Below are 20,019 nucleotides of genomic sequence, written 5' to 3'. Positions count from 1 at the left end.
AGGTGATTTCTGTTGACCGAAGAATAATGCCAGGTCATCTCTTGGACTTAATTCCATTTCATCTTTAATGCCATAATTAATAAATTATCTGGTCAAATAGTCTTTCCTCCATTTGCTTCTCATAAGGTTGCACATAGCATCAAATGAGTACTAAAAGAACACTCAGTCTCAGTTCATCAGACATGGGTTCACAGTTGGCTTAGATAATCACTACTTCTGTGACTTTGGGTAAGTCACGTAACTTCTCTAGGCATCTTATCTTTAAAGCTGAAGATATAAGACTAGATGATCTCTTATAGTTTCTTCAACCTCTGAAACTTTCCAAACAGTGTTTGTTCATCTTGCCACATCCAACTCCAGAAGAGTAAAAGCAGAGATAATAAGTACCACAGTCTATTCCTTGTCTTTATTCTGTCACCAAAAGCTCACAGGTCATTTTTCAGGTAAGTACTAGTGTGTGTGATCTTCAGTCCAAGTACTTTTCCTGACTGGCTGAACACTTTAGATAAAAATTTTTCCAAGTAGTTTGTAAAATAAGACTTTATTTCAATTGAAAGTGAGCTAAATAATTTTATCTTTTTTTAAGCTAATGTATACAGGCATTAAACGTTACATATATGTCTCTGCCAGGCGTAACTTGCCACTACAATTCAAATGATGTGATATATAGGTCTGAAGATGCTTATTACAGAAACAGTTTTGATACGGTGCCAATTTTAATACTAAAAACCTGCAAGCTTTAATTTTTGCCATATTTAAAGGTTTATTATTTAATTTATTATTATTATTAAAGGTTTAAAAGTTATTCTAAAGATTCCACTTATGTATGTATGTGCGGATAGATAGATAGATAGATGTGTGTGTAAATGTATGTAGATATATAGGCATATATATGTGTGTGTGTATATACATATACATAAATATGTACATATAACATATATATATACATCAGATAAAGATTGTATATGCTCTGAATGTCTACTTGTCCTTAATAAATGTCCTAAATGTCCTTAATAAAAGGATTTGTTCTATGAAGTTTGGATTTAGTCAAAGGGCTGCACAACCACTAAAGGATATTATAATCACCTTCTAATCTAACCTTCAAAATAAATAAAGGATATGATTTCTTTCCTTAATTAACATGGGGTCTAATGAAGCATTTAAAAAGCATATACAATTGAAACGTAATGATGTAAAGGAATATTGATAATCTCCTAGGAGAAAAATTTTGACAAAACAGTTCTGGCTTTTCCACTTTAAAAATAACATAAATATATCATATGTATGTATTTGTATATGTGTGTGTGAATTACACATATGATTATAAAACGAGAGTATCTTTTAAGTTTGGTATCATAAGGAACTTCTTGTGATGAACAATGTTTTTACCTACAGGTGACTTAGTATAATACTCAGTTTCTTTATGTATTGAATGACTATATTAATCAAATTGCTTTATTTCTTTTGATTGATAGAAGTGAGCTGAATCGACAGAAACTTCATGCCCAAGAATTGCTTTCTCAACTGGAAACAGCAAATGAAAAGGTAGTTGAGGTAAGATAATGACATCTGGGAGATACTTCTTATGTAGCTCAGTGTTCATGTTATAGAGTTTTACTTGAGCCAAGTTCAAATGAATTATGTGCTTGCAAATGCCCATAAAAATATAAATGCATACCGTAGGAATAATAAACCCAAACTGGAAAAGTCCACCACCTTATTTGCATTTGCTAGCATGTATATGCTAGCAAACTTAAATTCATTCTTGAAAAATAAATGATAACATTGAGCATTGTGATTTATCATGATTCAGAGAATATTGTAAGGAACATTTAACCCTCCGTGTGTATGCCTAAGATTATTCTTTTTTAATGACTCTTCTACATTTTATTTTGTTCCATAACAACAGTGAAAGTGCAGAATTTGTGATTAAAATCTACTTGTCCATGGTTGCAAAAAAACTTAAATAAAAATGTACTTTATTTTTTTTAATATGTAAAGTTGGGATGGAATTTATTGCTTATCTGAGAATCCTTCAGAATGGTACAAAAATTAAATACGCAATTTTTGGATAATGATCTTTTGATGTTCTTACTTTGGAGCAAAGTAAATCAGACAAACTTGAAGAAAGTAGTAATGGAAATTTAATAAATGTGTATTTAGGACACCTGTTCTTTTTAGAATGTGAATACTCAAGTTGCTTAGAGATGAATTCTATTTAAATATACAGGATTATTATATCAATATTTGATATATTGGATATGTCATTTACTCTTACTAATGATATAAATTATGTTTTTGGTTCATCAAATTTCTTGATTTCTTTTGATTGATAGAAGTGAGCTGATACAAGCTCCAAATTCCTTGGCACAGGGTTTAATCCCTTCCTTATTCTTTTCTGTTTGGCAACTAAAATTAAAGAATAAAGTCTAGTTATTCTACTCAACCCAAATAAGACTCAGGTGATTCATTTAGGAAAACAACATTTAATCACAAAAGTATGTGAATGTAAGGCAATAGATGCTGTGTAGGATTAATGCAGCTTGTCATAGACTCATTAGGCCAAACTTAAAATCCAGCAGATCCAGAAAGAATTATGAGAATGATTTATCTCCATAGTCCATTCTCTTAATGCTGCTTCAGACAGCAAGCACTTATGACCATCAGGTATACCATTCCTAAATAGAAACATAAATTAAAATAAATATTAATGTAAAGCAACTCCATAAATTCTTTAAACTGATCAAAAATAGAGTATTCCATAAGTCATTTGATACTATTTTGCCAGATGGCTTTATTGGCAAATACACAATCATTTTGGCTAGCAAAGATTGTTGAAGGAGCACACAAAGACTTGAGTTCCAAAACCCGCTCCCCTGCTGCCCCATGCCTTGTAAGGCATGAGACTTGCTTTCATCCCTAGTTTGATCTGTATTCATGTAAGGAAAGGCTGAATATTTCAGTCAGGATTTCTAGAATAAATATCTTCTATCTGTTACACATAAATGACAGTGAAGTCCCTTTTTTTCTGACAGATTTAAAAACATGCATGTCAAGATTAACAAATTAAGAATTAGAAGTAATTTATTTTATTTGTTAACCTTTCAAATTACACTTATTACCAATTTGCTTTGAATATTAATAGCCTGCTTTCTTGGAAAGTTGCTATGTATAGAAAAAAAGATATATGCAGTTAGAAATCTGACTTAAATCTAACTTAAAAACTGATCCTAATGTATGAAAACTACATTTTGTTGTCTTTTTGCTTTTTTGCAAATGATTGTATCCAAATGCAGCATCACTCAAACCTAGACAGCTTTAAGGCTTCTCCATTTTACATTGGAATGTGTTAACAAAAGTCTATGTTTCTGACATTATTTCCCCTAAAACAGAATGAAAAGATAATTATGGAACATCAAGAAAAAACCAACAGACTTCAAAGACGCCTGAGTCAGGCAGAACAGAGAGCAGCTTCAGCCTCTCAGCAGGTAGAGAACAAATTCATTACTGTTTGATGAATAAAACAGTCTTAAGTGGAACAAGAAAAAGAAAAACATTTTGAAAATTCCTAGAAAAGAAGTGGTTTTTTGTTTGCTTAAACTTATTAAAATTAAGCACCTTAATTTGACATTGAAAATTAGCAAACTTGGAGAAATGAAGAATTTTGGAACCTCTGAGATTAGTTGGTTCAAACATATACTCTATAATAGATAGTATTAATTTTCTCCAAAAGCGAACGTCTGAGTGACTATGAAATTGGAATATCTTCTAAATGGAAGGTGTGAGGATATCAGTTCTACAAATTTAAAATTAGGTAATTTTTAAAAAACCTAAACAGAATGTGTTGATTTCTTGTTGTGTTTGTTCTTTTTAAAGTGGAGAAAAAAAGTTGGCCTTCAGAAGGGTAACTTCATTTGTTCCAGGTATACAGATTCACTTAAATAATCACTGAGATGATAGAAACATGATTAGGAAGCCTCAGAGACCATTACATAATTTTATCTACAGGGGAACATTTATTTTGAAATAGATATCTAAATGTCATTCCCCTGTGATAGAAAATAGCTAAGATCTTAGGAATTAATTTCAAAACCCTTACTTATTACTATGATTTCTGCTAACTCTCATCTGATGTCTCTCCTTCATGGCCAAACTCCTTGAGACAACTGTCTACACTTAGTGTCTCCACTTCCTCTCATCTTATACTCTTCTAAAACTTCCACAGTCTAGCTTGTAGACTTATTATTCAACTGAAATTGCCCTCTCCAAAGATACCACTGATATGTTAATAGCTAAATCTACTGGCCTTTTCTCAGTCTTCTTTTTTCTTGATCACTTGACAGCATTGGATACCATTGATGATTTTCTCATCTGGGACACTCCTTGCTATCATGGTTTTTATGACTTTCCTAGTTCTCCTATCTGTCTATCTGCTCCTTTTTTCCCTCCTTAGGTAGTTCTTCATTCATGCCATGCCCAGTAACTCTAGGCCATGACTATTCTAGGCTGTTTTCTCTTTTACCTTAATCTCATCTCACTTGGTCATCTCATCAGCTTCCATGGGTTAAATTATCATCTGTATTTAGATCATTCTCACATCTCTATATCTAACCTTAGAGTCTCTTCTAAGCCTCAGTCATACATTAACAACTGCCTTTTGTAAATCTATAACTTGGTATCCTGTAGACATTTCAAAATTAGCAAGTCCAAAACAGAACTCCTTATCTTTTCTCCTAAAACAGGGGTGAGGAATCCCCAAAAGGAATTGTTCTGTGAAGTTTCAATTCAGTCAAAGGGCTGCACTTGAAGATCTAGAGGGCCACCTGTGGCCTCAAGGCTACAGATTCCCCACCCCTGCCCTAAACCCTCCCTGCTTCCAAACTTTCATATCATTGTTGAAGGCACCACCATCTTCCTAGTTGGCCAAGTTTGTGATTTTGATGTCATACTCATCTTCTCACTCTTACTCACCACACATATCTAATTTATTGCCAGAATTTGTTGTTTCTGCCTTCACACCATATCTCATGTATGCTTCCATATCTGTATTCACCCAGCAACCACCCTAGTTCAGGCCCCCTTCATTTCTCCGCTGGATGATGACAATAGGTGTCCTAGTCTCAAGTGTCTCCTCACTCCAACCTATACTCCACTTAACTGTCAAGATTACTTTTCTACAATATACTTCTGTCCAAATCACCCTTCTGCTCAATGAATTCTAGTGGCTCCCTGTCATTTCCAGTATCAATTATGAACTCTTGTTTGACATTTAAAAATTTTTATTACTTGGTTTCTTTTTCATCTTATCCTTTACTCCCCATCACACAGTCCATGATCCTGCCACGCTGGCCTATTTGTGAGTGTTATGACTCCGTATCTCATATCTTTGCCTTGTATCAGTTGTTCTCCATGACTGGAATCTTTGACTGCTTTACCTGTGTCTCTTACTTTCCCTGATTCCCCTCAAGACTCAACTCAAATTCTTCTGAAAGAGACCTTTTCTTTTTCTCTCACTTGTTAGTACCTTCTTTTCTCAGATTACCTCTATCTACTCTGTGTATATCTTTTATGTACCTAATTTTTTTACGTTGTTCCTGGCATTAGAATGCAAACTTTTCAATGTCATTCCTGGAACTTAGCTCTTAACAAATGCTTATTAATGAATTAACAAGACCAGTGTTGGGTACTTGGTTGACATAAGCTCAGTAATTATCAGGGTATGGTGGACTATAACAGTCAAAAGTAAATAAATAAGTTTCAGAAATTAAGTTGCATATTTTATAACTTGCATTGGTTCATTCAAGAAGATACAAAGCCACACCTAAGAAACTGTCAGCAGTTTCCGTGGATTCCTTTTCTTGGGCCATTTCTTATATGATGCTTTTCCTTGAAGTAGAAATAAAACTTTGTTCCTTGTCATCCTTGTCACATCATGAGATTTCCTACAATTTAAATATTCATTTACTTTCACTATGGAGTGGCTTACAGTAAAGGTTGGTATCTTAATTACTATCCTAATTTCTTAAATAACTTCCCCACTGTTGGAGGTCTTCCAGCAAAGATTGGATGACCACTTCTCTGGTGAAGCACTAGTGCATACTCTTTTCCTGAGGTGGTAAGGACCGGATGGCTGCTTACCATTTCTGAGATTCTGTGAGTCTAGGGACTGTGTTGAAAAAGATAACCCATTTGACATTGTTATCTTGAATTCTGTGAGGAAAAGGATATACTAGAAAAATTATTGTGATAACTCATATTTATGTATTTTTATCCTTAAATCAACTCTCTTAAGAGTGTGGTAGTATAGGAATTACAAATGAGAAAACTATGTTTCATAAAAACTAAATGAACCACCCATAGTCACAGTGTTAGAATTTGAATTCAAACTCAGGTGTCTTGACTCAAAGTCAAGTGTTCTTTCCACTATACCACTCTGCCTCTCTACTAACTTATGGAATAAAATGATCATATTAATTTTGTTTCCTGCCCCATGGCGTACAATTATTTTTCTTCAAATGTCCAGAGCTCAAAGTTCCAGCATTTTTCCTTGAGGGCATCTTCGTATTGTTCACATAGTGAAGGATCATGTTAACCCTTTCAATAACAGCACTACATTTTTTTACTCGTATTTAGTTTGCAGTCTAGGTAGCTTTGGTCATTTGTTGTAATCTATGTTTTTTGAGGTACTTGGTGTATCACCCTTCACTACTGAATGACTTCTTACTTTTGAGAAGCATTTCTCTAATTTACAAAACATTTCACATTCTAAAGCCATGGAATATAAGACTTCTAACAAAAGACCTTAATAGATATTGATTCTAAGTTGTTGGTCCATTTTCTTTTCTGTTATTCTGCTAAAGTAAAACTTTCCATGGGAAAAAGAACAGCTTACTGATTGTTTGTTTTAATTGCAGCTCAGTGTGATTACAGTACAGAGAAGAAAAGCAGCCTCCATGGTGGATCTGGAAAATATTTAAAAATATGCCATCGTTCATTCACATCCCTTTAGAGTTGGGGAAGCTGTCAGAGTAGCTGTGTATTGGAGTGGTAAAGCCTGAAGCATGTGCTCAGGCTTGTGTCATTGTGCAGAAACAGTTTCCTATTTGGGGGTGGGGGGGTGGGGTGAGAGAGCCAAACAGTGACATCTTCCACAGTAAGTAAAGGAAATAGACTACAAAAATATAGTCCCTAATGAACTTCAGTGGAGAATAAAGCCAACTCAGAAGAGGTCATTCCTTTCATGAAACTCTAGATTTGTTTACTTGACTTTTTTTCCCCTCTAAAAATCTAAAGTGTTTATTGCAACTCTAATCATGAAAAAATGATATTGAGAAAGTGCTAGAAGCTTAATATTTCTGCCTTCAAGAATTTGTGGACTTCACAACTGACATAACTTCTAATCAATTTTCATATTTCCTAAATGTCCATTTTCTATAGTGAACTCTTCAAATTGTAATAAATTTTCCTTTTTCTAAAATGATGCTGTCATACATCTTGGTATATAATTGGAATAATTTTGTTATAGTTCTGATTCATTTCCAGTATTTCTAGGACCTGCTGCCTAAGGATTTTTAGGGCCTGTCACTGTTATCCAAAGGAATAGTGATCAATCAAGTTCATGTTCTAAAATTGCTTAAGCATCTAAATTGCAGTTATGTTGATATTTAAAATCTTTGCATTTCTTATTCTGTTGACTACTTCATAATTGTTTTAGAATTCTGATTTTATTGAAGTACTTCTTGGTTACTCTATTTCTGAAAGTTCATATATTTTTACTTTCAATATGGTAACATTGCAAGTTAGACAGTGAGACATCAGAGTTTATATTGCTATATCACTTCCGTTTTCGTAGATCTTAGCTTATTTTTTGTATCTAAACAAAATAAGCACTCTGAATTCTTTAAATCAGCCATTTGGGCCTTAAAACTCTGAAAATGGATTAGCATAAAATATCATAAGAAAAATTAGATTTCCTAGTTTTTGTAAGAGAACAAACATCCTTATACCATCCACAAAATCCAACATTGGTCCAAGTTTTTGGATTGGGAGTTTGAATTCTAAATCCAGGTATGCCATCTTTCTTTTTTTCTTAGTTTTTACGCTTCTTATACCTCAGTTTTCCCTTGGTGAAAGTGATAGATATTATTCCCAATATTTCTATCCTAAAGTACTTTAAAAACAAAAAACAAAAACAATGTGTGTATGCATAGAAATACCATAATAATGTACTCAAGGTCCCTACTAGTCAATTCCACTTTTAAGCAGTTTTCATTTGTGTCTTTAAAGCCATTTACTTTCTGTAGCTGTGCATTCAAAGGCAATTCAAAGTTAAATTTGTCTTCCTGTTCAGGGCATTGAGTCAGAAAAATCTGGCCTCTGTCACTTGCTCTAAGACGATGGGCACAGCTTGTAACTTCTTTGAACCTCAGTTCTCCTCACAGTTCATTACTAATGAATAATACTTGCTCCATCTTCTAAAAACATACACATTCTCTCTTTCTCCCTCTTTCCTTCTCTCCCTCCTCTGTCTCTCTTTTTCTCTCTCTCTCTCTTTCTCTCTCTGTCTCTCTCTCTCTCTGCTTTCTCTCTTTCTCTCTCCTCCTCCATCTCTTCCCCCCTCTCTTCCCCTCCTTTCCCTCTCTTCCCCTCCTTTCCCTTCCTCTCTTTCCTTCTCCTCAACTCCCTTCCTTAAGACTCTTTGGAATTTCTGTCTCTAGATTCATTTGCTTTATATGTGCATAGATATGGGAATGTGGCTTCTTATACCTTTATTTACAGTGTTCTCCAAGGATAGGTCAGAATAATCTTTATAGATAAGTACAGGTCCACTGATGAAGGTGATCAGTCTTGTGCTCGTACAAACAACAAAATCTGACCATTAATACTTACTTTTATTTCCCCAAAGTACATTATTATGTGAGGATTTGGTACTTCAAAAAACTTTTTGAAATCATAAATTCTGCTTTTATTCTCACAGTAACATTTATTTTGCATACTCCTTTCTGAAAGAGGAGACGAGGGAAGAGGAGAGAGCAAAAGGAAATGAAAATAAAATGGAGACGCATAAATGGTTCATTTTATTTATTCATATTACTTTATTGTGTCTCCCTTGATGAAGAAAAAGGATACGATTATCTTCTTTTCCTCTATATAGGCATAACCAAATCAGAGTAACCAGCAGACTTCTGAAGCCACATGATATGGCTATACCAAGTATGAAACACCTTATTTATCTGTCTGCCGCCCATCAAATGTTGGCAGTAATGTGTGCATTTCATAAGCATCACATGTTTTCAGGCCAAGAGGCAGTGGGAAAGCAATTTCTATGTTTTACTGTAAAATCTAATTTTGAACTGTGACACATTTTTTTCTCCTTACTAGCAAGTCATTGGTGAGCCATTTTCTAAATTCCCATTTGACCATGATTGTTATCTATCTGTCTGTCTATCTCACTCTATCATCTACATATTAGATAATTTTTAAAAATTAAACTAAAAAACTATACACAGAAGTACTCATAATCTCTTTCCATTGGGATGCATAGCATTTGTGCCAGTTAGCATTAGAGTAGCTGGGCACAGTTCTTGGCACATCTAAGTGTTTAATCAATGTTCATGGATTGATGAGTTTTTCATCCTGGTAAGCTGGGTGATTAAATAGAAAGAATACTGGCCTATAAGTCAGAAATCCTAGGACTAAGTCTTATATCCATCTTCTCTTCCCCCCTCCTTCACCCACCAAGAACTTTGTGACCTGCGACTTTGGAAAGTCACTTAACCTCTCTGAACCACCTACCGTACAGCCATCATCCAGTGAAGCAGCACCTGCAAGGAAGAGCCAACCATGTTTATCAACTCCAGATCTCCTTCTTCCTGCAGAGGAGACAAGACCACACAGCTAAAGTCAACAGCCCCTCTGAAAGATATGGAGACACTAGGCAGGCAGGCAGACAGATAACAGTTATTATGTGCCAGAACTGCGCTGTGTTTAATATATAAAGAGAAGTGGGGGGAGGGGAAGTGTCTGCCCTCTAGGAGTTTATTTTCTAATAGAAGAAGAAAATGCATCAAAAGAAACTGAAAAGTAGGGTGGAAAATCAGAAACTTAGCCCAGGAGGAGAATGAAGCATTGCCAACACTAGCCCCAAAATAGAGACTTCCAAAATATGAGAAGGGAACTGGGATGGAAGAGGGATATTTCAAGATGAGAAGGCAGCTGAGTCATTTTACCAAATTCCAGAGAGCCAGAAGTACATTCAGACAAGCTAAACCACCACATCACACTACTGATAACCTATCAACAGACAGTTATTACAAGGTGCTACCTCCTTGACAGCCACATCTACTGAAGATCTATAAAAGAACATTCTAGCCATCAAAATCCTTGACACTGTCAAGTGGTTCAACATCAGAAATGGATGTGTCTTTTTTTTTTTTTAAATCAGTGGAAATGACATTAAAGACAATACATTAGCATCAGCTTTGCTATACCTTAAAGACCATCTGACTCACAACGGAAACCATCTATATATGTTGTTTCCTCCCATAGAATGTGAGCTCCTTGAGAGTAGGAACTGGCTCTGCTTTTGTTGTATTCCCCATGCTTGGTACAGTGTTAGTAATAAGCACTTAATAAATGTTTTTTCTTCCATTCATTCAACTGAAAAATAGAGCTAAATAATGCCCTCTCTATCTACATACTAGAATTTTTTCAGTGAACACATGGGAGTATGTATGTGAAAGTGCTTTGGAAACTATTGTTATTTGTAGCTATAATAAACAATAACAAATATGCAGTATGTATTAGCTAACAGTCTGACCATAAATATCCATATTACTCCAAACATCAGCACCATTGTGATCATTTCCTGCCATGTTGTGTAGCTACATCTAGTTCAACATTTTACCTGAATTAACTACTTAAAAAAGACATATAACTGAAAGAACTCAACTGTATTTATCTTGACATTCTTGCTATGAATGAATCCAAAAGAAAAAAAGTTATAACAAAATGAAAGGATGACTCACCTTATCTTCTTGGCAAGGTAAAGAAATTGGCAGAATTAGTTTTGTCATTTCCAGAGGCACTAGGAAACGTCACTTCATGGCACATTTGGTCATCTCATATTGTTGTGCTTATGAGAAGTATTGGCGAAAATTATTGCAGCTTACACATCAATGTCTGCAGAGAATAAAGAGGTAAAGAAATTCTTCCAAAAATTTGATAAGATCTTCTAAATTAAATAAAAATATTTTGATACCTGATGATTTCAATGCAATTATTATAGTATGTGTAGATGGTAAGAAATATAATGAAAAAATATAGCATAGACATAAGGAATGACACGCTAAAAGACTGTAGAATATATTTTTTTAAAAAAAGAAATGGACGTCAATAGATATGGTGAGCCACTAACAACATAACAAAAAATTAAATTGATTTATCTTTTAATAGTCAGGAAACAGTTTATTACTGATCTGAAAGTGGTTTCTGAATTGTCTGTGCATAGTTAAGCCTGAATCAGTGTTACAGGAATGATCAAAACTAATACAAAACTAGGAGGCTGAAAACAAGAAAATATATAGTATGCAATTGAAACAACTCAATTTAGATTTTTATGATGAAAAACAGTGCATATAAAGGATATAGACACAGAATATATTGCTTCATAAATTTGTTGTGTTTCTTTAGGGGAAGAGGGAAGAAGTTAAAGTTTAGTCTAACCTGTGATTTCAGTAATATGCAGAGCTCATGCCTGAGAAAATCTCTTCCACCAATGCAAATCAGCCAATTCTTCTACATCTTATAAATATAAGAAAGTTGCCTGAGACACTGAGAAGTTATCTAGGATCTCAGAGTGTAACTTGAACTTATTTTCCTAACTCCAGGGCCAGCCTTAAAGCTGCTTTGCCAAACTGTCTCTTAGAAGTTTTAACCGTTTTTGTTAAATGATTCTATTGATACTTTCTATTTCTTACATCATCATAGTTATCCCAAATATTGCTCTCTCCCTCTCCAAGAACTGTACCATATGAAAGTAGGATGTTTTAAAGAGAAAAAAAAGCACAACGACCAATACACTGAAAAGCTCAAAAACATGCACAGTGGAATACCTGTGGACCTCCTTCCTCCATAAAGGGGTAGGTTGGAGGTGTCTTCTTTATTCAAATACTGTTTAATCTTTATAATTGTGTGATGTTTACGTTTGATTTTATTTTGCCTAGTTGCTCTTTCTATTTACATTTTGTAACTTTGTTTTCTTGGTTCAATTTGACTTTGTGTCAATTTGTATAGATCTTTCCATGCTTTTCTGTATTTATCACACATGTCATTTTCCTGCAGCATAGTAATTTTCCATTATATTCATGTACCATAATTTGTTTAGCCATTCCTCAATTGGTGGGTAACTATTTTGTTTCCAATTCTTAGCTAGTACAAAAAGTGCTGCTATAAATATTTTAGAGAATATAAAGACTTTCTTGTTGATGGCTTCTTTTTGGGTATGAATCCAATAATGGAGTCTCCAGTTCAAAGGGTATGGACATTTCAATGACTTTATTTGCATAATTCCAAATTGCTTTCCAAAATGGTCATTCCACTGTACTCCACCAAAAAATGTATTTCTGTGCCTGTCCTTCTACAGTCTCTCCATTTTGTTGGGTTTTTTTTTCAATTTGCAGGTTGTGAAGAGAAACCTCAGAGTTGTTTTGATTCTCATGTGTTTTATTATTAGTGATTTGGAGCATTTTTTGATATGGTTGTGAATACTTTGCAGTTCTTTTGAAAACTGTTGATTCATATCCTGTGAACATTTACATATTGAGAAATATATATGTATATGCATATGCATGTGTGTATATACATACATATATGTAAATACATACACACATATGTATTTTTCCCGTTCTATCACTTCCCTTCTTATCCAAGATGAATTGATATTGTTTGTGCAGAAGTTTTTTAGTTACTAGCGATCAAAGTTATCTATGTTATCTTTTGTAATTGCCTCTATCTCTTGTTTGGTTGAAAGTATATCTTCTACCCATAGCTGAGAGAGGTATATTTCTCTTGTAATTTTTTTAATAGTATGATCTTTAATAGTAAGGTCATGTATCCATTTAAAATATATTGTTGATCTAAACCTAATTTCTGCCAGGCTGATTTCCAGTTTTCCCAGTAGTTTTCATCAAACAGGGAATTTTTCCCTAGGTAATTTATATTTTCCACCTTATCAAATATTGGGTTTTGATAAAAACACATTTTTAAAAATCTTATGGATGATGATCACTCAACATCAACAAGCATTTATTTAGGATTGACTCTAGGCCAAGCTAGGTCCTAGGGATACAAATACAAAAATGAGAGAGTACTATGAATAGTTTTGCTTTGTAAAACAGAAAAGTAATGAAGGATAAAAACTATTTTAAAGACAGCTTGTGAAACCTAAGTGAGGTAATCCAAAGGGAATTTGAGGATGAAAATTCATTGAAGAAGGACAACAAAAATAAAAGAAGAAAAGATCTGCAAAAATTTATAGCAAACTTCTTTTCACCACCAAGAACAAAGAGCCACAGCACTTAGATTTCAACATCCCACTCCTAGATAGCTTATGGAGAAGGTAGAACTGGTGCTAAAGAAAATAAAAAGATAAAAAGAAGTTGGAATGAGACCAAAGGTGCATAAATGAGATTTGTTCTAGAGGCAATATAATTGTGAAGACATTAAGAAATTCGTTCACAAGGTATCTGAAGGAGTAGTACTAAAGGTGTGAGGGGAAATTGCACACCTTATTAATAAAGCAATCAAGAGAATATCAGTGTCTTCCAATCAATATGCCTCCTTTTCTAACCATACAAATTTTTCATGAGAATCATCTTTTCCCACGTTGAACGCATCCACAATTGAGGTATTAGTTCGGAAGATGGGCTTTTGTGAAGCCAAATGTCTTAAAAGCTCTCTTTCAACAAAGTGTCCTCCATGTATATATCACATTTTTTCAAGATTCCTTCTGCATCAATAGAGAAAACTTTTCTTGACCTTCTCACCATAAATATCAGGCAAGGCACAAAACAGATTTATGCTTGCCAAAATTATTCACTGTGACTGATTAGAGCCAGCACAGATTCTAGGTTAAAAAAAAAATTCCCTGCGGTGGATGAGGTCCTCCAGCATTGTGCTGATTGCATCAAACCTCAGAACATTGGAGAAGCTCCTGGAAGAAGTCTTTAGCCACTTAGAAGAACAGGGACCAGTCATCCTCATAGGACAATATCCATGGGTGAATTGTTTCTGTTGTTGAAATGATGATGTGAAAGTAGATAAGTAACCTGAGAAACTCATCCATCATCATGAGTTGTAGGACAAGTACTATGAGTGGAAAGATGAACTGGACCCAGAAATAAACCCGATGAGAATGCTCTGGCTTGTCTTCAGGAAATTGCCAAGTCCCTGTAATGATCCTCCCCACAGTTCTCCACAAAACCAAAGCCTACATTTTTAACATAACTATTCTACAATTATAACGTGGCCATAAAACATGGAATGATGCAATCTCCAAATAATGGAAGAAGAGTATCAAACAGAAGCTGATGAAGATGTCCCTGTGGGCGTGAGCGGCCTGCGTCCTGTAACAAATAGGGAGCTTCAGAGAAGAGCCAGAGTAAAGGCTGTCACCAGGGCAATGAATGATGGGGGAAAAGGGACTTGTCAGGCCCTACAGCCAGAGGACTTACAGGAGGTTATAGACTGAAGTCACACAGGATGGGCAAACATGGATGGTGATAATCAAATATGTGAGGTCATAAATCTATTTGAATACTAATTGGTATCATAGAAAAATCTCTCCTCACAGAACTGTTATTGTAATCTAATGATGTTTGTGAAGATATTTTTAAAAGTATAAAGATGTTTTCAGGAACAGCAAATAATAATTATTGATGATTAAAATTTTCTAACAGTATTAGACATGAGAAAAGTACCAATGTTTATTAGCACATGTCTCCAGTATTCCTCTCTACGTCTGTTAATGCATCTTATCTTTTCATGTACAAAGTCTGATTGGTCTACAAGACCAATAACATGCAAGAGGCATAACATAATCGTATAGTAATTCTTAACCACAACCAAACACTCGTAGCTATTCTTCTGAAAAGAATAATTAAACATCTAGCCAAATGTTTTCAGTTCTTCAACCTGGCATTGTATTTTGTATCACTAATGAGAAACTAAGAATGTTTTTGATGCATCATCATTTTCACTTAATACATCTGATTGGTTACCAAATATCAATAAATATTTTTGCCATATTTAAATCTGCCCTTCCTCTCCATTTCCACAACTATGACTTTAGACCAAATTGTGGTCACCTTTTGCTTGAACTGTTTCAAACACTCTTCCCTATCACATCCTATCTCTAATATTATCTACAGTTAATACTTAATTCTGCCGTCCCCCAGAATGCTAAACTCATTCAACCAAAATCTGTTCCTGTTCCTTCCGTGGAGCCTTAAACTCTCTGAAATGGTGGTGAATTAATTGTCAGTGGATCTACTCCTGCGTTTCAGTATAAATATTCATCAGCTCAAAGTTATCCCTTGATTCAAATACGTCACATTTATTTATGTACATGCTCAGTGTTAATGCTGTGCTTTGTATATCCCTTGTTTCCAGTATGAATGCTTGTCTTAGATTGTTGCCTCTCAGAGATCAAAGGCATGCTTAGCTTTAGCTGTTCACAGATGGGTACGTAATAAATATCTTCAGATTATAATGAGTTTGATGTTGTAGTGGCAACGGAGTGCCTGAGTATGATGCCATGGATTTTCCTGTATAAACCGTTCTTTATCAGATTTGGACAGTTCAGATTTGGAAATAGTTCCCACATGGAATCAGGATGACAACTGGTGGTGGATGCGAAAATAACCATATCAAGAATTCTTGAAAACTTATGAATTAGCATACATGACTAAGAGCGAAAATATGAACTATAACTCTTGTACTATCAACAAGAAACTGTGAAGTCTTAGTTTACTTTATCTCTACATATTTTATCTGTCAGGACAATCTAGCTATCACATCACACTCTATAGCTGTATAATATAGAAATAGATAAATGCTTTGAACTACTTAGAAGGAATACTATTTTCTGTATGTATGAGTAATTAATATTTAACTATTTATTCCATTTTCTAGAAAATTAATAGATGAATGGGAAAAGGGAACCACTGACCACAAGCAGATTTAATTGTTGTATTATGGTCATAGATTCATTGTCTTTCAGTTATGTAATATTGCTTTGAAGCTTTCTCTATAAAAGTTACAGCTGGTCCCTCTGGGAAAGCAGTTTTTTATTCTCCAAGAAATGATTATGAGAATATAGAAGATGCTATGAAGAGACAAAAGTCTTCCAATAATGGACAGAAGAATAAGAAACATATTATCAGTTGTTGGTGATCCCCTGGCACCGGGTGGGGACTTGAAATGAACACTAGAAGGTGGTATATATACTTCCTTCCCTGAGGCATATGTCTAGAACATGACAAAGACTCCAAAGACTCGTCAAGCTTTCTTCTCCCCTGTAATTAACCAATGTGAGAACAGAATTTATTTATTCCCACAATGAACTTGGAAAGTATTTCCAGGGATTGTAAAGTCCTGGACAGGTAACTGAAGAGTTTAGCAGCAGAAATAGTTGTTTTGGTTACTATTTGTCTTTGTTGTTAAACGCAATGGGATCAGAAAGGAGACAGATTTGAAAAGTACACAGCTAGTTAACAGATGGTGTCTTAGGAATAGGATTTGATTTGGGGACCAAAGCTAAAGACAGAGGAATGATAGATTCTTGGCCAGAGGTGGACTACATCTGATGAGAGCTAAGACCACAAAACAAAACTTTTTTTCCAAGAGGAATTCTAAATTGACAAGGAGAAACTGCCTACATGTATTGCCAGACTTTATACCAGAAGGAATAGCAATTGTGATGTAGGATAATATTGAAGACCACTAGTTTTCAAAAAGTAATATGCAATAATAAAGCTAGCAGGAAACCCCATGGCCTGATACACTCTTAAACAAATACAGAAAGTACAAGTGATATTTGAGGTGAACCAGAAAGCTTAATGTAAAGAGATAGATACTACATTTATCACTTAGACTTATTGGGATGTGACAACAAAATAGAATGTGGCAATAATAAGGTAGACTCCATTCCAGAACATAAAATTACATGAATTTGTGAGTAAATAGATGGATGAATGAAAAGCATGATATGCCAAACCCTAGGCTGTGTGCTAAGGATACAAATAAAAAAAGTGAAATAGTCCTTTCTCTGAAGAGTTTGCCCTGCAATAAGGGGAGACTGCATATATAAAAAATTTCAGTTTCAGGTGAATGAAAAGACCAGAAATCATAGGAGTTGAGCAGCAAAGCTAATGACAAGGCCCAGAGTCCTAGCACTAGCAGGTGAAATGATACTCAGGGTCTGGAGGGCATAACAGCAGGGCAGATTGTAAAGCCTAAAGCACTTTAGGGTACAGTGGGAGAGCATGTGGTACAATCTGATAGTCTTCATCTCACATCCAACTGGTATGAACAGGCGTGTCACTCTTCCTGCCTAGCCACCCCATGGGGTAGGGAAGGGACATAATGATGACTATTCACTGCTGCACTGGGTGGCCTGGGATCATTGGGGAGAGGTAAAGGGAAGGCAAGGGTTATTTATGTGTGTGCACATGTACATACATATGTGTGGTATATACACACACACACACAGTGACACTGATAAATCTACAAACCATAGGGGATAAGTACGATGGAGATAATTTGAATGAAGAACAATGAAGGGTGAAAAACAAAACTTGTCTAGATTATACTATAAAATGCCCAGTGAAAGAGAACATGTGCTGATTTGGGGAGTAGAGAATGGTAGAGGGGAACAATCACAAATCTGGAATAAAGACATATATAGTCAGGAAAGGGAAACTGCAACTGTTGGACCTTTATTATAAACAAGTCAGCTGAGGTATTTCCACTACATTTGGAATACGGAGTACTTGGGTTCAAATCCTGGTCTGATTCCATCTGTGGTCAGTATTTGCCCATCTGAGCTTCCTTTTCCTCATCTATAAAATGGTTATAATATTAACCCTACCTACAATGATGGTAACATCATTGTAAAAAAAAAAATTTGTAAATCTAAATGTCTTAATGATAAATTGATCTTTTTCTTTAAATGAAAGGAACAAAGAGGGATTTTATTCCGGATTTGATTCTAAATATCAAGGAACTAGTTACTGAAGTAAAATGTTGGCAGTCTTAAGAAGAAATGAGTGCTCCCATCTTAAAATTCTGAATGGAAAAGAGAGAGAAGTCAGACAGAGTCTGACATATATTTTGGGTCTAGAGAATGTGGACTTAGTTGAGAGAAATAGTTGGGATTCTACTAAATGAAAATCTTCAGGAGAATTTGGACCAAGAAAGATTGGAAAAATTGTAAGAATAGAATTCAGACAATACAGTTCTGATGAAATAAGAATGTATATAAAAAGGTCAGTGTGAATTAATTCATCAGGAGCTTAACAGCCAACTAAAGTAGTTTGATGTTGTGGATTCAGAGCTGCCTTTGGAATTAGGGAAAAAACCCAAGTTTGTCTCACTTTGGACACATACTGGCTTTGTGGCTCTATGCAAGCCACCTAGGTAACTAAAACTGAGACTCAAGGGTGTGGCATGGTTCTGTGAGAGTGGTCTGAGTGGTCTTAGAGATCAATGAGTGGAATTTGGCAATGAATGCTAAAGAAAATAGTTTGTTTTGTTTTTTAATTTAGGTTAGTTGGGAGAAAAGAGTATAAAGGACTTTGATAGCTCCAGGGAAAAGGAAGCATGAAGGGCAGACCTCAAAATGAGAAAAGGCTTAAATTGAAACCCAGCATGGAGATAAGTGAGGGTGTACCTAGGCACCCTTAACTCCAGTAAATAAGCTCAGAACTACATTGTTTGTTACTAAAGAAACTGGTGGGTATAATTAGTAGGAACTGTAAAATGACCTCTGAAAGACCATAGGGAATAGAAGACGACAGGTGATGGGCTTTCCAATTTAAAAAAAACAACAGCTATACAAGGATGAATCTGGTCATTTAGAGGGTTGCTTGGGTTTGATCCAGAGAAAAATTCTGTAACATATTACTAACAGATTACCTTCCGCACGTTTATAAGTGAAAGAGCCCCATCTCTTAGAGCCGGCTAGGTTTTATAAAGATGCATCTCATTCTTCTTTTGATTGAACTACTTGGATTTCAGCAAAGCACTTGACGCATTTTCATTGCATCTTTGTGGATGATAACAATAAGGAATTTTTAATTAAGAAGAAGAGTGTCTAAAGAATGTACCCTTGGGCTTGAGTTGTTCATATTTGTCTTCTCCTTAGATGAAAGTATCCAACACTTTTTATCAAATTTGCTAATACATTGAGCAAGACCTAAAATTATCTTAATAGGTAAGAACAATTTAAACAAAACTAGTAAGAAGAGTGGTAAATGAAGGCAGAGCCAAGATGGCAGGGTAAGAACACCTACTTTCTAGAGCGCTGCCCCCAAGCCCAGCCTGTAAAAAAATGACTCTAAACAAATTCTAGAGCTGCAGAACCCACAGAATGATGGAGTGAAGCAAATCTCCAGGCCAAGATAGCCTGGAAGGTTGCCAGGAAGTGTCTATTGGGCAGGATGCAGTCAAGACAGACAAGACCTGAGTAGGTCTTAGGGAGACTGAATGTCTTGCACCTGTAGCAGTTTCCAGACTTCAGGACCCCAAAATGCCAAGGACAAATTGGAAGGTCGGTGGAAACAGCCAGTGGGACCAGTGTGGGAGACTGGAGTGGTCTGGCCCCAGCCCCAAGGCGGCAGAGGGGGAAAGAGAAGGAGAAACCTGCAACAGCCGCAGCAGCAGCAGGGACAGCTACAGTCACTGTTTCTGGAGCTCTAAGCCCACAGATTGTGGGGGAATCCAGCGACTGACAGTACCCCC

General features: G+C 35.3%; 1 protein-coding gene across 13 annotated transcripts in view; it reads left to right on the top strand.

Moving 5' to 3' along the window:
• The window catches only part of SCLT1 (sodium channel and clathrin linker 1), a 264,118-nt gene extending 252,854 nt beyond the window's left edge, over window positions 1-11,264 (top strand). For 12 of the 13 annotated variants that reach the window (XM_072620993.1, XM_072620989.1, XM_072620996.1 and 9 more), the window contains 3 exons: window positions 1,476-1,554; window positions 3,393-3,488; window positions 9,743-11,264. In XM_072620993.1, the coding sequence (XP_072477094.1) occupies window positions 1,476-1,554; window positions 3,393-3,488; window positions 9,743-9,901 (334 nt within the window). In that variant the 3' untranslated portion in view covers window positions 9,902-11,264. Of the gene's footprint in view, window positions 1-1,475; window positions 1,555-3,392; window positions 3,489-6,914; window positions 7,114-9,742 lie in introns of those variants that run through there. The other variant, XM_072620994.1, reaches the window with a different exon arrangement.
• Window positions 11,265-20,019: the final 8,755 nt, after the last annotated feature.

This window comes from Notamacropus eugenii, chromosome 6, assembly GCF_028372415.1.
Source record: "Notamacropus eugenii isolate mMacEug1 chromosome 6, mMacEug1.pri_v2, whole genome shotgun sequence".
Lineage (NCBI taxonomy): Eukaryota > Metazoa > Chordata > Mammalia > Diprotodontia > Macropodidae > Notamacropus > Notamacropus eugenii.
Note: the sequence above shows the minus strand (reverse complement) of the source record. Positions and strands in the feature narration are given on the sequence as shown.